The sequence below is a fragment of the Chelon labrosus genome, assembly GCF_963514085.1.
Source record: "Chelon labrosus genome assembly, chromosome: 4".
Lineage (NCBI taxonomy): Eukaryota > Metazoa > Chordata > Actinopteri > Mugiliformes > Mugilidae > Chelon > Chelon labrosus.
Window position 1 is genome coordinate 27397501 of NC_140340.1, and position 17699 is coordinate 27415199.

General features: G+C 42.2%; 1 protein-coding gene across 1 annotated transcript; it reads right to left on the bottom strand.

The window, feature by feature from the left end:
* Positions 1–152: 152 nt before the first annotated feature.
* LOC311486323 (retinol dehydrogenase 12) lies at positions 153–16924 on the bottom strand. Its single transcript, XM_084542136.1, has 6 exons — positions 16590–16924; positions 12818–13057; positions 12013–12102; positions 11683–11871; positions 9364–9473; positions 153–465 (listed from the first exon to the last, which is right to left on the bottom strand). The coding sequence occupies exons 1-6, from the start codon at positions 16744–16746 to the stop codon at positions 286–288; spliced, it is 966 nt and encodes a 321-aa protein (XP_084398262.1). The 5' UTR covers positions 16747–16924; the 3' UTR covers positions 153–285.
* Between the last annotated feature and the right edge of the window lie 775 nt (positions 16925–17699).

A 17699-nucleotide genomic window follows, 5' to 3' on the forward strand; every position in this document is an offset into this window, starting at 1 on the left:
ATTTCACACGTTCACACCGACGTCACAACACTCCCAGGAAAATAAGTTTAGTAGGACAGTTGTTATACTACTGTTTTACAAAGCGATTGACCATATTTATATTAATGACAAAGTTTTATTTTAGTAAATGTTTATTTCTTTATACAGGAATAATACACTTAATGGTCATAGAAGTGTCTGCAAAGTCTGCAAAGGCAGCTGCTCACATCATATCAGACTTAGCGAAGAAGTGCAGTGAGGAGGTGGTATTTGACCCCCTTGCTGTTATTTTGCCAGATAGCTGTCTCAGAGCTTTGATGTCAGTCTCTCACAGACCTCGAAATCCTTGACCGCGAGGGCAGCGTCTCGAGCCAAAGGGGCAGGGAGAACCAGGGAGCAGTCGCTGTCAAAATACTTCCCAGTGACCCCCTCTAATTCTTCGGCTACGGCGCAGTAGATTGGGCTGACTGCACCCTCTTCTGGAGACTGAGAGGGAGACAAAGATGGAGAAGAGGGAAGTGGATTCAACAAAAACTACAATAGAAATCTCTTCAAGTGCAAATACAAATCAGAAACTCTCTGATGGATGTCCATTGTAGCAGTTGTGGAGCATATATGTAGACAGAAATCACAGATACACATCAGAGTTTCTTGCCCTGCCTGACTTTACCTTGGCAGTGTTGGTGTGTTCCTCGATAAGAACTACTATCTAGAATGTGATAAATGATCTGCTTGTGAGTCCTTGGATCTCAGGGACACTTTTGACACTGTTGACCATAAAAGTTTATTATATAACTTAGAAAAATGGGTCAACCTATCCAGGCTAATGTTAATGACTCACCTACAGGAGAGGCTGCTCTTTGTGTCACTGACACAGGCCTGTTTCAAGGTTTTGAAACTTGAAACATCAAATTTTTCTGTCAACATCTGATGAAAAGCTATCAGACTTTAGTAATGGTCTATGTTCCAGTATTCCACAATAAGCTGTGTGGCCATTTAAGTTAACTCAGAATGCAGCTCTGCATGTTCTCGCTGGGGTCGGGACACTTTACACCTGTTCTTAGAGCTCTGCATTGGCTCACTATCAAAACTGGATTATAAAAATGTAGAATCCTTGAGCAGACCCAACAGGGGACCCATCTACTTTAAGCTGTGTAAAGACACAACAGCAGAGGAGGGAGATGGGGCAGGGACACAGAGTTAATATCAAGTGTAGCATATGATTTAGTAACATACAGGGCATCAGGGCATCAGGGCATCCACACAGTCCTATTCCAAAATGGATTAAATTCTACACACAACACCCCGTAATGAGAATGTGAAAAAAGTTCTTTTGAGATTTTTCAGATTCATTAAAAATAGAAAACTAAGAAATCACATCAACATGAGTATTCACAGCCTTTGCTCAAAACTTTGGCAGCGATTACAGCCTCAAGAATTTTTAAATATGATGCACAAGCTTGGCACACCTATCTTTTGGCAATTTTGCCCATTCTTCTTTGCAGCACCTCTCAAGTTCCTTGAGGCTGGATGGGGAGTACTGGTGTAGTCCAGGTATACGGCGTATTCCTACTTATTTTTCAGTTAGCATTGCGTATACCCACTTCTAAATCCCCCCTGATGCGGCCAGTACTGGCTGCCAGGGCCTTCTCTGATTACACTGGTTAACTTTAGGCACGAGGACTAATGAGACAATCAGAGGCAGAGTAGGACGGGGGATGCGCTGACCACCTCTGGAACCTGATTGGACACCTCAGGTGCCAGTACGACTCCAGTTGATTGACAGGTCACTGCACGTCCCGTTGAGTTGAAACATGCGCGCGATTCGAATGAATGGAATGCGAATGAGAAACGCAGCGACTTCCAAGTAAGCTTTTTTCTAAACGAGTCATACGTCTCAAGTCTCACGCATTGGGCGTGAGACACACGCATTTCAACCCGTTCACACGCTCACACGCCACACCTTGTATTTCTCACGCAGAGAAATTACCACGATAATGGGGACCAAGGTGCGACGCTATTTTTTAAAACAGTGGAATAGGTCTGAATCAAGCGCGTTCCCGTAGAGTTCAGAGGCTCCTTTCACGCACCAGCAGCCAATCAAATAAAAAGAATATAGCTACTGAACAAAAACAGGATTGCTGTATCCGGGCAAGATTTAGATTTTCCCGGTTCAGACGCTCGCTGAGAGAAGGACTGTCACATCGAGTTACATCTAACTCATTACAAAACTTCCGGGTCACGTAAACCCGACCAATTAAATATTAAAATCAGTCCTGTGTCCCGTTTTTCCATTTCGTATTTTTGATCTGAGCCTAAAATTGAATTTTTTTTCGTTTTGTGTAAGATTAAAAAACAAGTAGCAAATAACCAGTCACTTTTTATTGATTGCCATTTGAAAATGGAAAGAAGACTGATACACCAATTGTAAGCATGGGTGTGGTAGTGGGGGGAAAAGGGGACCTGACTACCCAGGGCCCGAGTAGGGAGAGGGCCCATGAAAACTTTTTTTTTTGCTCTTGCCCTCCTTCACTGCCATGGATAGGGGCCCACTGACATTAAGAGTGTACAGGGCCCAGAATTAGGTGCTACGCCCCTGATTGTAAGTCATCTCATCATTTGATTTTTGTTGCTGGGGAATATTGTGAGCTGATAATCAGTAATGTTAGCAGTTGACCAGTGCGTGAACTAGCCCAGCTAGCCAGTTGAATCCCGGCTAATTTCAGCAGCTATTCTGACACTTGTTTTTTAGGGCGTATTCACACCAGGAAGGTCCGTTAGTTCACTTGCTTTGGTCCGGACCAATTTTTTTTTTAGTGCGGTTCGCTTTCACACTGTGATTAATTGCAACCGGACCAGAATTTATAAACAAAAACACATGTGCTAAGGTCGTTCAGCCATTGGCTGGTAAACGTATAGGCGGGGTAAAGAAGGAAGCCAAATGTCCCACGTAAATAGGCTACAATGGAGACTTTGCGTACTGTAGGTCTACTTGTTATTATGCTAGCAATATGGTTTATAAACTGAGCGCTGGAATCCCCTCTCTCTCATTTGTTTACTAAAAATCTTATATACTTCTGCATTTTTATGTGTTTTCTCCAGCATTTGAGATATCTGGACATCTGCCCAGATATCTAGGAGGCAGCGTGTCTCCTCAGAGCTCCAGGTTAAGCCACGGTTCATCTCTACCTAACCTACCTGCGTTTGTTTGCTTCACGTGTCTCTCTCTGTTGTGTGTGTCACTGGGCTATCCTACATTTCCCATAACTAGTGCAGTGCCCGTCGGAAGTATGTATTCCTATAGTGGGAGCTGAAGAAGATTTTTCAGTTGTGACCATTGTCGTGACCCATGTCTCCTCCCCACAAAGACACCTGCCCAGTTTCAAATCAGCGTGCCACAGACAGACAGACAGACACAAACTCACCAAATAAGTTAAAATAAATTCTTGATTTATAGATAGATGATCAATCACTCATGTTTTGTCTGTAAACTGTAAAATAACGTTGAGTCTCCGTTGCCATGGTTACCATCTAGCGTTTGAGCCAGCGCAATAATTTAGAACTGTCATCAGGCAACTGGAAATATTAGAGCGGAGAAAATCTATTTTACCGATATATTTTACATTTCTTATCCAAACAACGTCAAACTTAGCAGTGCACATCTTCGTGCCCGTAGCGAGACCCCTGCCCAGTTTCAAATCGGGCCAACGGTTCGTGACATATGCGTGCCACAGACAGACAGACACACAGACGCTTCTTGATAGATGCGCGAAAACTACGGGAGCTCGTCAAATCCAAAAAGGTAGATTTTTGCAACTTGGGTCGGATCGAGGTCGGGCTGCTTTCACACCATAAAGGAACCGCACCAGGGTTTAGGAACCGCTCCGAGACCACCTCCTCAGCTGGGTCTCGGTCCGCTTGTTTGGTCCGCACCAGAGTTCGAGTGATTGTATTCACACCAGTCAAAAAGGTCCGAACCAAGCAAGGAAACGAACTTGAGTTCGTTTTAATCGAACTAAACAAGGCAGGTGTGAATACACCCTTAGGGCGTATTCACACCAGGAAGGTCCGTTAGTTCACTTGCTTTGGTCCGGACCAATTTTTTTTTTCTTTTTTTTTTTTTAGTGCGGTTCGCTTTCACACTATGATTAATTGGTACCGGACCAGAATTTATAAACAAAAACACATGTGCTAAGGTCGTTCAGCCATTGGTTGGTAAACGTATAGGCGGGGTAAAGAAGGAAGCCAAATGTCCCACGTAGGCTACAATGGAGACTTTGCGTACTCTACTTGTTATTATGCTAGCAATATGGTTTATAAACTGAGCGCTGGAATCCCCTCTCTCTCATTTGTTTACTAAAAATCTTATATACTTCTGCATTTTTATGTGTTTTCTCCAGCATTTGAGATATCTGGACATCTGCCCAGATATCTAGGAGGCAGCGTGTCTCCTCAGAGCTCGGTTAAGCCACGGCTCATCTCTACCTAACCTACCTGCGTTTGTTTGCTTCACGTGTCTCTCTCTGTTGTGTGTGTCACTGGGCTATCCTACATTTCCCATAACTAGTGCAGTGCCCGTCGGAAGTATGTATTCCTATAGTGGGAGCTGAAGAAGATTTTTCAGTTGTGACCATTGTCGTGACCCATGTCTCCTCCCCACAAAGACACCTGCCCAGTTTCAAATCAGCGTGCCACAGACAGACAGACACAAACTCACCAAATAAGTTAAAAGAAATTCTTGATTTATAGATAGATGATCAAATCACTCATGTTTTGTCTGTAAACTGTAAAATAACGTTGAGTCTCCGTTGCCATGGTTACCATCTAGCGTTTGAGCCAGCGCAATAATTTAGAACTGTCATCAGGCAACTAGAAATATTAGAGCGGAGAAAACCTATTTTACCGATATATTTTACATTTCTTATCCAAAAAACGTCAAACTTAGCAGTGCACATCTTCGTGCCCGTAGCGAGACACCTGCCCAGTTTCAAATCAATCGGACCAACGGTTCGCGACATATGCGTGCCACAGACAGACAGACACACAGACGCTTCTTGATAGATGCGCGAAAACTACGGGAGCTCGTCAAATCCAAAAAGGTAGATTTTTGCAACTTGGGTCGGATCGAGGTCGGGCTGCTTTCACACCATAAAGGAACCGCACCAGGGTTCGGTAGGAACCGCTCCGAGACCACCTCCTCAGCTGGGTCTCGGTCCGCTTGTTTGGTCCGCACCAGAGTTCCAGTGATTGTATTCACACCAGTCAAAAAGGTCCGAACCAAGCAAGGAAACGAACTTGAGTTCGTTTTAATCGAACTAAACAAGGCAGGTGTGAATACACCCTTAGTCTTAGTTCAGGACACATTATTCACAGAGCTTTTCTCTTAGGCCACTGCTTAGTTTTTTCTTTAACGTTATTCACAAAGCAGTTGAGACCAACTTCTAGGAAGGACATTACCAACTTAAGATGAGATTTGAAAAAAAAAAAAAGAAGCTCTGCTTTGCTTGAAGGCTCATGCAGGAGCTAGCTTGCATTCACCTCGCTACGTGATAGGGTGATGAGTGCTGCATATTTGACTCTGTTGCAGAAATATCTTTCCCAGGGGGCTAAATTATGTGATACCATATTATTGATAAGCTCAGACATTATCAGACACACACACACACCTGCACTAAGAAATGCTGAATTAAATAAATATTTTTATTTGTGCGAATTTATGTGTCATTTATCAGATCAAAGCCCCGTATGACTAAACATTTAGAGAAGAGATTTTGTTGCCAATTGCTGCACTGTGCGAGTAGGCAAAAGTTATGAAAGGCTAACGTTATGTTAGCCTAAAGCTATGTAGCACTATATGGACATAATGTGGGGGGAAACCATGCCATTGTTGGTTAGCAAGTGTATAATCAACCCAGGTCATAAGGATTTCATACTAGACTGTAACGTTAGATGAAACTGTAATAAATGCCCAGAGATTATATCAATGTCCATGAAGCTTGTTTGTTATTGTAAAGGTCTAAAAGTATAACGTTAGCCAAGTTACTTCACCTGACTGACTAACCTACATAATCTAGTTTAATTTTATAGTGGCTAGGCTGGTAGTTGATTTTAAAGAAAGTTAAAGCACAAGAATGGAGAAAAATAGTTTAAGATTCGACCTAACATAATACTGAGGTCTAACCAGGCTGTCTTATTTTGTGTAGGGACAGATAACGATGAAAAGGAAAGGGAAATATTCCAGACTTGTTTATAAAGAAGCACAAGTCAGACCCAGATCAGGCCCAGACAGATCCCAGCCATGAAACCAGCAGCCCTGGCAGCTCCCAACCAGGAGAAACTCAGTACTGGGTTGAGACAGTATGTCACTGTTGATGTGTTGTAAATGCATATATTTTTGTAAATTGTTAACGTATTGTTTTGTTGAATCATTTAAAATAACATAAAATACCATCGTTTACTCACCAATATAACTTTTGTTTCATTTGCTCTTGTTCAGGAGATAATTAGATCAGCGTATATCCATATAGTGGGAGTGTTCAGGGCACCGAGACGCAACCTCTAAATAACGCATTATCTGCCTTGAAACTCGTTCATTTCACCAATATTTTGTCATGATACACTAGTGCTATTCCCGTTGAGTCTGGAGTTACGTGTTATCATCATCTGTAGAATGACCTACAGACCCCGGATGATATATCTGACCTGGACAATGTCATCTCTGAGCAGCGCGCGCACCTGCGACGGTCGGCTTGTTTACCTGTAATTTGCTTCTGCTGTGGTTCATCCGCAACCTCAGAGCTGCTCAGAGATGACATCGTCAAGGGGAATAGCACTAGTGTATCATAACAAAATATTGGCGAAATGAACGAGTTTCGCTGCAGATAATGCAGAGGCTGCGTCTCGGTGCCCTGAACACCCCCGCTATATGGATATACGCTGATCTAATTATCTCCTGAACAAGTGCAAATGAAACAAAAGTGATATTGATGAGTAATCTATGGTATTTTATGCTAGAAATAAGGTCCAGGTTGTAAAAAACAGTAGTTCCCCTTTAAAGCAGCAGAAATCTTTCTGTACCCTTCCCCAGATTTGTGCCTCAAGAGAATGCTGCCTCAGAGGTCTACAGACAATTCCTTTGACTTCATGCTTGGTTTGTGCTCTGACATGCACTGTCAGCTGTGGGACCTTATATAGACAGGTGTGTGCCTTTCCAAATCATGTCCAATCAACTGAATTTACCACAGGTGGACTCCAACTAAGCTTTAGAAACATCTCAAGGATGATCAGTGGAAACAGGATGGACCTGAGCTCAATTTTGAGCTTCATGGCAAAGGCTGTGAATACATATGTGCATGTGATTTCTTAGTTTTTCATTTTTAATAAATTTGCATTCATTCATTCATTTTCTGTGACCGCTTGGTCGTGAGGGGTGCTGGAGCCTATCCCAGCTGTCATCGGGGGAGAGGCAGGGTACACCCTGGACAGGTCGCAAGTCCATCGCAGGGCTAACACAGAGAGACAGACAACCATTCACACTCACATGCACGCCTACGGCCAATTTAGAATCACCAATGAACCTAACGACCATGTCTTTGGACAATGGGACACAGGGAGAACATGCAAACTCCACACAGAATTGCCCAGTCGTCCCATGGATTCGAACCCGGAACCTTCTTGCTGTGAGGCATCAGTGCCAACCACCATGACACTGTGCCGCCCAATAAATTTGTAATATTCTAAAAAATTTTAATGTTTTTTTTTTTTTTTCATGTTGTCATTATGGGGTGGTCTGTGTAGAATTTTGGGGAAAATTCATTTAATCAGTTTTGGGATAAGGCTGTAACATAACAAAATCTGTCTGCTGCTCTGTGGGCCATACAAGCCAGCAGCATTTACTTAGTTCACTTAGATCGTAGGTTTAATCGTCATATGTCATGGCCGTATGTTTGTTAGGGTTTCTCAGTTGGACAGGGCCTCTAAATGTGTTGTGCCTGGGATCTTGGCACAAGGGCTTGTAACATCTGATCCTGTGTATTAACGAATGACAACAAAATGTGGAAAAAGTGAAGCGCTGTGAATACTTTCCACATTCCACTGTATGAATGCATAGACAGTGAGAGGAGAGGAGAGTTGTTATAAATGCTCAGTGGGTCATGGGAAGTTAGAAATATCAGAAACCTAAAGACAGCTAAAACTACAAAAATTGGACTGATTTAGAGGTGACTTTCTGGGTGATTTTTTTGTATCATCAAAGTGACTGAATTGTGAAACTGATTCACGATGTTACTCACATCCTTACATTGTGAGTGAATGCACCGATGTTCGGTGGAAAATGTGTCATCTTGTAGCAGGGAAATGACCCCTGTTGTAGTGTAATACAAAATCAGCAGGGATGGAAAGGACAAACCACAGAAACTTTCTCAGTTCTCAGTATGGTTTGTGGCTTGTTTGGTTCCACCACAGAGGAGCGGTGGTGGAACATGTGGTATTGCTTTTTGTGGTGTTTGTTTTTCTGGTCTTGGGAAAATTGTTGTGCACATTGAAGTTGAGCTGAAGTTCTGGGAGCTATAAGATTTTAGTATTCATTTGCTTTTTTCCTCTTGCTTCATCTGTTCTGTTCAGCTGGTTGTCCTCTCGTGACCTTATCCCATCCCCCTTCTCACTTGAATCCACTTCACTCACCCTGGTCCACTATTCATTCTTTGTCAGTCTAGTCTCACATATCTCTGCACTTTGTTTGAGGTTTCCTGCCATGCATAATTCCTCTATGCTAACCTGAAACTGTATTTGCCTAAGCCCTAATCCATTGTTTTCTTAGTCTTCCGGCCTCATAAAATTAAGTTGTGCCTTCAGGTTTATTTTCTGAGCCATGACATAAAACTAACATATCTTCGTTGGAGACAGTTACTGCAACATTTTAGCTAATGGTTGCAACATGGCCACACATAAAAATGCACAATACTCCCTGCATGTATGTTTTCATTCTAATGGTGCACTGATGATAGCAGTATGTTATACTTTTCAACATCTCTGAGTTCTCAAATTGTCTGTTTACAAAATACAACAGGAAGGTTAAACCTCTCAGCGGCGCCACATGCCTTTAATTATGTGAATTTATTGTGGACCAGTTCTGGCTCCCGCCCAAAGTTTAAGAAATAGCAGACCTGCGTCTTGCTCTCTGGCTTGAGCTTCTTGAGAAACAGTGCTCCACTCTCATTAAGCATGCCAGTTCATGATTATGATTCTGTCATACCACGTTTCTCATTTTACTCTGTAAACCAAGTGATGGTGTTTAAGAAGGCGCCAACAAATCAGGAAGAGGTTCTCAAATGGCAAAGCTCATGACACAATAATAAAAAAGCTGTGTGGCATGCAACAGTGTACCTTGAAGAAGAAAACCCCGATGAGGTTGAAAAGACAACGGATCCAAAACGGATAGTGTCTCATCACTTCTGTCATGACAACACCAGGGTGGACAGAGTTTGCAGTGACACCTAGATGGGCGTAATAACAAAAACAGGCACATATTATATTGCAAATACTTGAGTGCAGGCTTCCTCTTATCGTCATTTCAGTCATTCAGTTCCACTCAAGAAGGGAAAGCTTAAGCTGCACTGCTAGTTGAAAGCCCAGAGTGCCTTCATCTGTGTTTTACTACTTGTCAGCTTTTTATTGCTGTGTACACGTTTTACACACAGACAGTTCATACTTTAATTGGTGTCATCAAACCACTTAGTGTGTGAACACACCTTGGAGCAGAAATGACAAAGTCGTCCTTGGCAAAAGAAGTTCACAATATTAGCATAGACAATATTAGTAAGTCTGTAGGAAGAAGAGGTGTTCATAACATACGAAGAAGAAGAATAAATGGCTGATGATGACCAGAGGAGGGAATACAATACAATAAAGACCAGTATTGTTGTGGAGTACTACTGTATATGTGAAAGAAGAAGAAGAAGAAGCTTTGTACAGAGTTTCTTCTGGATCCAGAGGGAGATGCACCAAATTCAATGGTGAAGACTCAGTTGATGGTAGCGTTGCATGGTGGGTAATGTAAGTGTGAACCATTTCCGTAACAATGGTGCCAATCAGTGTTGGGAACGTTACTTTAAAAAAGTAATTAGTTATAGTTACTCACTACTTGTTCCAAAAAGTAACTGAGTTAGTAACTGAATTACTCTATAATAAAAGTAACTCGTTACCAGGGAAAGTAACTATTTGCGTTACTGTTAAAAAAAAAAAGTTGCTATAGGCTATGTCAAAGAATTTGGATTTTTTTGAGCAGTTTTCACAAGTCAGTTGAAATGAGTAGAACAGACAGGTGTTTGTACATAACTTTCGATATTTATATATAGGCTATATTTTATATTTATATTTATATTATATTTATACATATAATATTTATATTTCGATAGGGTTTAGACGGCGAGCTGTCATCTGTGGTGGAGGTATCGGTGCTTTTGGCCACTTTGTAGATGCGTGTGTCATCGTGAGATGCTTCATTAAATTATAGTTGCTTACAACGGATGTCAACAAAGTCTTCGCTCCTGGACATAATGTACACATTACATGCACGTTCCTCCCTTTGACCACAATGAATTTTTTTATTTATTGAAGTAGTGCTTATATCTCCACCTTGAAAATGCCAACTTTTCGTCAGATTGCTCCTGACTCGCCATCTCTGCTGCTTCATCGAATCTCTGTTTAGCTGTTGTGTATGTGTGTGGCGCGTGTGCTGTCATGTGTGTAAAAACACTGGCTCTGATTGGCTACCATGAAACATGACTCTGCCTTAGCCAATCATAATCGCTTACCTCGTTATTAACCCACCTCCTCACTAGCGGTGAGTCAGGGGTGCGTTCAGATTACACAGTTTATTCAATCAATGCATAGTAACGCACCGCATTTAACGTCCAGTAACGTTAACGGCGTTGTAACGACGGGGAAGGTAATTAGTTAGATTACCCCGTTTCTGAAAAAATAACGTCGTTACCTAACGCCGTTCTTTTAAACGGCGTTATTCCAAACACTGGTGCCAATATTAAACTAGTGCGATGCTAAACTGATGGAGAACTTTGTAACTGGTTGCTTGTTTGTCTTTGGACACAGTACGAGAGTTAAAAATAATAACATTCACATTATCCACTTATTGTCAATGTTTCTCATTTGCTTTTTATATTTCAGGTTTTTTTCAGGTATGGACGGAGTTCAAGAGTCCAAAGAGTGACAGTAAAATGGAGCAAGAGATGGACTGAAAAGAGTGTGCTGAAATTTTCAAATTACCAGTTCATCTACATTCCCACCCTCATCTCTGGTGATGAACTTTGGGTCACGGCTGAAAGAATGGCATTGCAGATACCTGCTTAAAGAGACTGCGCTCAGCCTTAAGGATAAGGTGAGGAGATCAGACATCCGTACAGGGGCTTGGAGTATAGATACTGCTCCTACTGTTGAATGGGGCCAGTTGAGGTGGTTCGGGAATGTGGTGAGGATGCCTCCAGGGTCTCCTCCTCTTAAAGGTTTACAGGAATGACCAGCTGGGAGGAGAGCCCCAGAATTCGCTGGGGGGATTACATACAGTATTTTAACTGGCCTGACCTTGCATTGCCTTGGGATCACTCATGAAGAACTATAATTTGTTGTCACAGAGAAGGACATCTGGAATACCATTTCCACCATGACCCAAAGTTAATTTTAGCCCACCTGTCTCATTTAGCCTGCGTGCTAGCTCAGTGGTGCAGATGATATTGTGGAGCTTTGTGTGGTTGTAGATTTGGTCCATGTGATCAACCAGGTTCTCGCCATGAAAGTGCGAGAAGTCCACTCGACCCTTTTTATGGTTGACCGAGCTGACGGTGACAATGCGGGCTGGAGCTGAACGCTTAATCAGATCTGGAATGAAACAGAGACAGGCAGAGTGGCGAAAGGAAAGGAGACGGAAAGGAGAGAGGCAGAAACAAAAGATGTTTAACAAATCATGACAATGCCAGGCAGTTTTCATATCCACAGTATGCCTGCTGCATCAGAGCTTACCCAGCAGCAGGTTAGTGAGAAGAAAATGCCCCAGATGGTTGGTGGCAAAGGTCATCTCCAGCCCCTCTTTGGTAATCTGTTTGGGTAAACCTGATAGTGGAATTAAAAAAAATATTAATAATATAATATATTGTCCACATAATGTTGTATAGGATAAATGAGTTCCTCACTGACAGGATGCATTCCATAACCATTACAACAAACCCCAACCTCTACCAAAGCTTACATAACCTCTTACTCCCTAACACAGATTCAGTCTCTTATCTTTACGTCCACCAACATTAAGGTCACCACAAAGAACCCGCCTCCTCCTGTGATCACTTGTGAACACTTGTGAACATGCCTCTCTTTTACAGTGGTTAACCTGCCAAACTTAATAAACAACGCTAGTTTGGTTTATTCATCCAGTAAACAGTGTGTTATCCAGCAAGGCTGTTTCCAGCGGAGACCATAGAGTTATGGCTCATAGCTTGCTTCCAGATGTGCAACAGATGGTGAATTATGAACACTATGTTCTCTGTGTGGGGTTTATGTTTTCGCATTAGGGTTCTACCAGCTTGTGTGAAGCTAAACTAGACTTCGGTTTGCTGCTGGGAAAAGTCCAAAGGGAGAGACACAGTAGCTTTGTGACTGCAAAACATATATGAGTAAAACACTGTGTGTCTGTGACAGACTGTGGAAACAAATTTCCTTATGGGACAATAAAGGCTATCTATCCATCTATCTTGTATTTATTTCACCTGTGCTTGCCAAAATGTTATTAGTACAGCTTTGAAAGACATTGTGCTCCTGGGACATGAATCACCTGAGACCGCAGCATTGTTGACCAGGATGTGGAGAGCTTTCTCCTCCTCTAGAATCCTCTTAGCAAACTCTCTGACAGAGTCCAGGGAGGAAAGGTCCACCAGACGCAGGTGGACGTCAGAGTTTCCCGTTTTCTCCCTGATTTCATTAAGTGCTTCTGTGCCCCGGGTTTCGCTTCGACAGGCCAGGATAACACGGGCCCCACGCCGTGCAAAGTCCAGGGCAATGAACTTTCCAATCCCTATCAGAGTGGACGAGAGAGAGCAAAAATAAGCTGCTTGATAATGGCAATGTTCAAATAACAGAGATCAATCAACAGCAAATCAAAATGACTTTTTAAAAATTGTAGTCAGGTCTCTGTGTAATGTTCCCTGATGTACAAATGTGGCCAACAAATTATTATAAGAATGATGACAGCATAAAGAAGTAAAGACACTACAAATATACTGGTTTTCAGTTTTATCGTTGACTGGACATTTTATTGCGCTGAAGTGATTTACAATATGGAGATCAGTGCTGGTACACGATTCTTAAAAATACATCCATTTATCGGGTCAAATGTGAGCCCAGATGTTTCAGCGTAGCAAAGATGAGGGAGAAGACTGCAACTTCAAACATGGACTTTGAAGATAAAAAAAACGACCAGTTATTTTGATCTTTCTCAGTGAAAAAAGGTCAGCTGATGTTATCATTATAAGAGTCAGTGGTGTGCTTTAATGATACTGCAATGCTTTCTGAGGAAACAGAGCGGCTGTAAAATCCGAGCCCGAAAGGAAAAAATCCTTTCCTGTAAATCACAGTGCAGCTTGTTCTGCCTGCCTACATCTTTTACCTCTTCATCTTTGAGATTTTCCGTCAGTCTTGAATTTTGAAGTTTGGCTTCAAAATGAAAATGACTGAAGGCTTTAAAGGACACGTTGCAATATTTCAGTGGAACTGAAAAAAATCACAAGTATAGACTATCAAAGATGCATTTTAAAAAATGTCCAAATACATTTAACCCTCGTGCTACCCTTGGGGTCTCTGGGACCCCAAGCGAACGGACAGACAGAGAGAGATTATGCAAGAGGGTAGCACGAGGGTTAAAAAAATAAATCTCTACAGCACACCCTAAGTAACTGTGAAGTTGGACTGCCATTGTCCAGTGCCTCCTTCTTATTTCCAGTCTTTTCTTCTGTTCTCCCACTAACAGGGGGTGTTCATGCCCGGAGCAATCCACAAAATAACTACTTGCACTTTCTCTTCACAGAGTCCAGATGATCATCGCACTGAGCTAAAACCAGATGGGCTGACGTGTCGCTGAATAATGTGGAGCGAGGTAAACTGTACAGTTTAGCCAGTATTAGTGTCAGGGCAACAGGAATGGGAACTGCTTAAGGGTCATTTCTGGCAAGAGGCTGGCTGGGATAACAAGCAGATCTGGAGAGCAGAGCAGCTGGGTATCAACAGGAGTGCTGGACTGGGAACCAGGAGCTGGAACACTAGGGTGCCCTTAGTGGTGGCTGACTAACCTGCAGAGGGCTCAGTATGGCTGACTGAAGATCTGGCTACGTGTTTCCGGTGATAAAGGCAAGCAGGTCTGATGCTAGCTGACAGGAAAGTGGCTGGTCCAATGAGTCCAATGCAATGATTTACTAAGACACTGCTGTAAGTAAACAGGGAAGCTTGAAACCTCAACTTTAGTAACAGTACCAGCCACAAACACTCCACTGCCAAGACTTTTCATCAACCAGAATGTGGAACAAACAATCCTTTTAAGATCACAGTCAAAAACGTTTGGTCTAAATCAAGCAGTGATTTTAAGTATGTGAAGGCAAATAAAAGAGGGCTCATGTTTAATACACGAGGCTGTGGAATTTCTGGAGGGCAGGTAGCGGAGGTCACAGCTTGTTAACAGACAAGGCGGGCTACTGCTTGGGGCCCCTGAGGGCTAACAAACTTTAAACCACAGCAGCAACAATGTGCTGTATAAGATTTTAATGACAGTCAGAGACTTTCCTAAGCCTGACACAACTCTGCACACTCAGTCCTGTTACATCTCATGCGCATGACTCTTTGAGGTATTTAAGTATGATGACTGTGCCCAATCCATAATGAAAAGAAGATGTCATTTCTGTGAATGAAACAAGGAAGAAAAAGAGGAAGAGGAGAACCGAAAGCACGGCAGTGTTAAGTGAAGCAGATAAGGATGATTAATAATAACACATAATAGCTAGATGAATGCTGCTGGTGTAACCCAATCTACAGGAAAGACACATTTGATGGGTGAAGTTTGGAAAATGACAGAATGAGGAAACGATTGGTATGAAGGCATGGCAAGATTGCTCATGGGAACCATTTGCCAAAACACACATATTTCATCCTCTGAGGAATTCATACTTGCCTTTCAAGTTAATTAACTCAGCACAAGTGTTGGTCTCAGAGCGTTATCTGGATTAATCCAACCCATAAACTCCCGCATGCCCGCATTGCTCCCACTATCTGTTTAATGTGTAACTTCCTGTTTGTCCTCACTTGCCTATGAGCAGACAGTACATACTACTTACTTTGTATCGAATTAAGCTGTGACGCTTTGATTGAATTCATTCAGAACAGAGCACATAAACACCACAAAGCCCGAGTTAATAATACCCCCCGCCCCCAGCCTGTCAAATCTGACAGCTGGGGTCCAAAAGTCGGCGGGCTGACAGCTGTTTCCCATTTTGCATGGTGGTCCATATCCAAACGACCACTGAGTGCAGTTAGAATAGTTGGAATTTGTTGTGCTGTCATCCTGCTCTTTCAACAGCTGCAGTCTGAATCTGACTCTCTCTCATGCTGGGGTCTCAGTGGAATGGAAGGTCACTGTTTATGGAAAGCCCCCTAAACAGTGACCTTTTTTTTCTGAGGGTCATTTCTCTGGAGGTACTCCAGAACTCAGCATCTCCAGTTTTGTGGAGCTCTCAAAGACCCGGTCCTACAGTTTATATCAAAACCAGTCTTGGTTTACAAGGCCTCACAACAAAGTACCCACTTCCTCAAGGCCAATTAAGTAATTTTTTAGTATCTTAATCTGTATTGTTCTGATTTATTCTTGTCTGTGTTTTAGTGCTTTGCTCTACTCCCTGCAACAACAGGTTTGGACCAAAGCATGCCACTCTGGAGGACTTGAACGCAAAAATCTGAATAGATTTCTTTTTTTTTTTTTTTACAACAAAATTTGTTATTGAGGGGATAATGGTGAGTAATGATCATGGATGAACTCATCTATTAGCCATCTGGACAGTTTGTTAATGATGCTGCGAAATTCATCCAGCAACAGAATAGTTTTGTCCCCTTTTCTTTGTCCCAGGTTTCTTAAATTAGAACGCCTAAACACTCAACGCGGAGTTCAAAACATTGTTTGTTGGTAACTTCTTCGCCCTCTCTGCAGCTCCTCTCACCAGACAACCACCTTGAGAAATCTTGCTCACATAGTCTACACTCAAAGAGCGCCCTTGTGGTTTTCCCCCCTTCCAATTGAACTATAATTAGTCTTTAAGAAAGAAAATACATAAATGCAAAAACAAAATGCATGACCACAAAAGTCATAATATCTTTTCTTTCTTTTTTTTTTTCTCAGATAATCATAACCGACTTTAGACGTGGATAATAATCCTTTTAATTGCCAGATTGGAGAAACACGCAAGAGAGAGCAGACATGTATCCACTTATTGTTTCCAGATGCTGTATATTGAGAACGTTTCATCGACATTATGGCCATGTAGTATATAGTTATGTTATGTTCAACCAACCTGTATTGGCTCCTGTCACTATAGCTGTCTTCCCAGTCAGCCGCACGGCGCAGGACTGTGGATCCCAGTGAGCTCTGCGCTGTAAGCGCACAACGAGAGCCAACAGCGCCGTTGAAACGGCCCAGAGAGGGTTACAAAGTATATCCAAGAGAACCATTTGCCTGGTATAGCCGAGTGTCTGCTAGAAAGAGACACCACAGGACTGCGGGAGACGCTATCCAGCATGCGCCTCACACGTTTGCCGCTTCCAGTAGGTGTGTCAACAAACAAGCAGGACGCGGACTGGGGCAGTGGCGCACGACACTGCAGAGCGGCTTCCCTTTCTGTAAATCCGAAGCAATAACTTGGAATTGCTCTGGTTTTGATGTTATCAGTGCCCTGAAAACCTTGGAAATGACTGAAAGCAGGAAATAGCTCATGGGTCAAATTCCAAGATACATGAGATTAAAGCAGTCAGCTCTTTTCTCCACAGAAAAGCCAGATGAATGGAGGAAATAATTATCTGTCACACAGTGGATTATCAACAAACATTGCCAAACTTGGCATTTAAGAGGGGCCGTGTCAGGAGAGCCAGCTGATTTTGAATACCTAAAGTGCATCTCTTATTGGTTAACTAATAACAACACCTTTTAGTCTTAAGGGTATTTGATTCTTATTCAACTAACTCACTTAGATGACTGGCGACCAGAATGTGAAAACACATTGCACTTGCACTGAAGAGAAATTAGCCCACATGCAAATGAATTATATTTTATGTACCCAGCTACAATAGCCAGAGGTGTTGCCAGTTTTCAGCACAAGCAAATAAGAAAGCTGTGGTAAGTATGTACAGAGGAAACAGGAGGTTTGCACACCTCTGTTTAAACAGCAGGCTTTTATAATGTTAAAAAGGACAAACAGAGATAAATCCTGTCAGAACATTTGTGCATTTAATTAAATAAATCTACTTATTTAATATCACTGAGAATGAATGTGACACTTTTCAGAGAAAAAAAAAGTAGAATAACCTAGCTACATGATTCAACCCACCATTTCATAGATGGTTATGTGGCTGTGTTCAAAATTCAATTCTCGTCAAGCTCATATAATCCTTTATATGAGCTTTATATC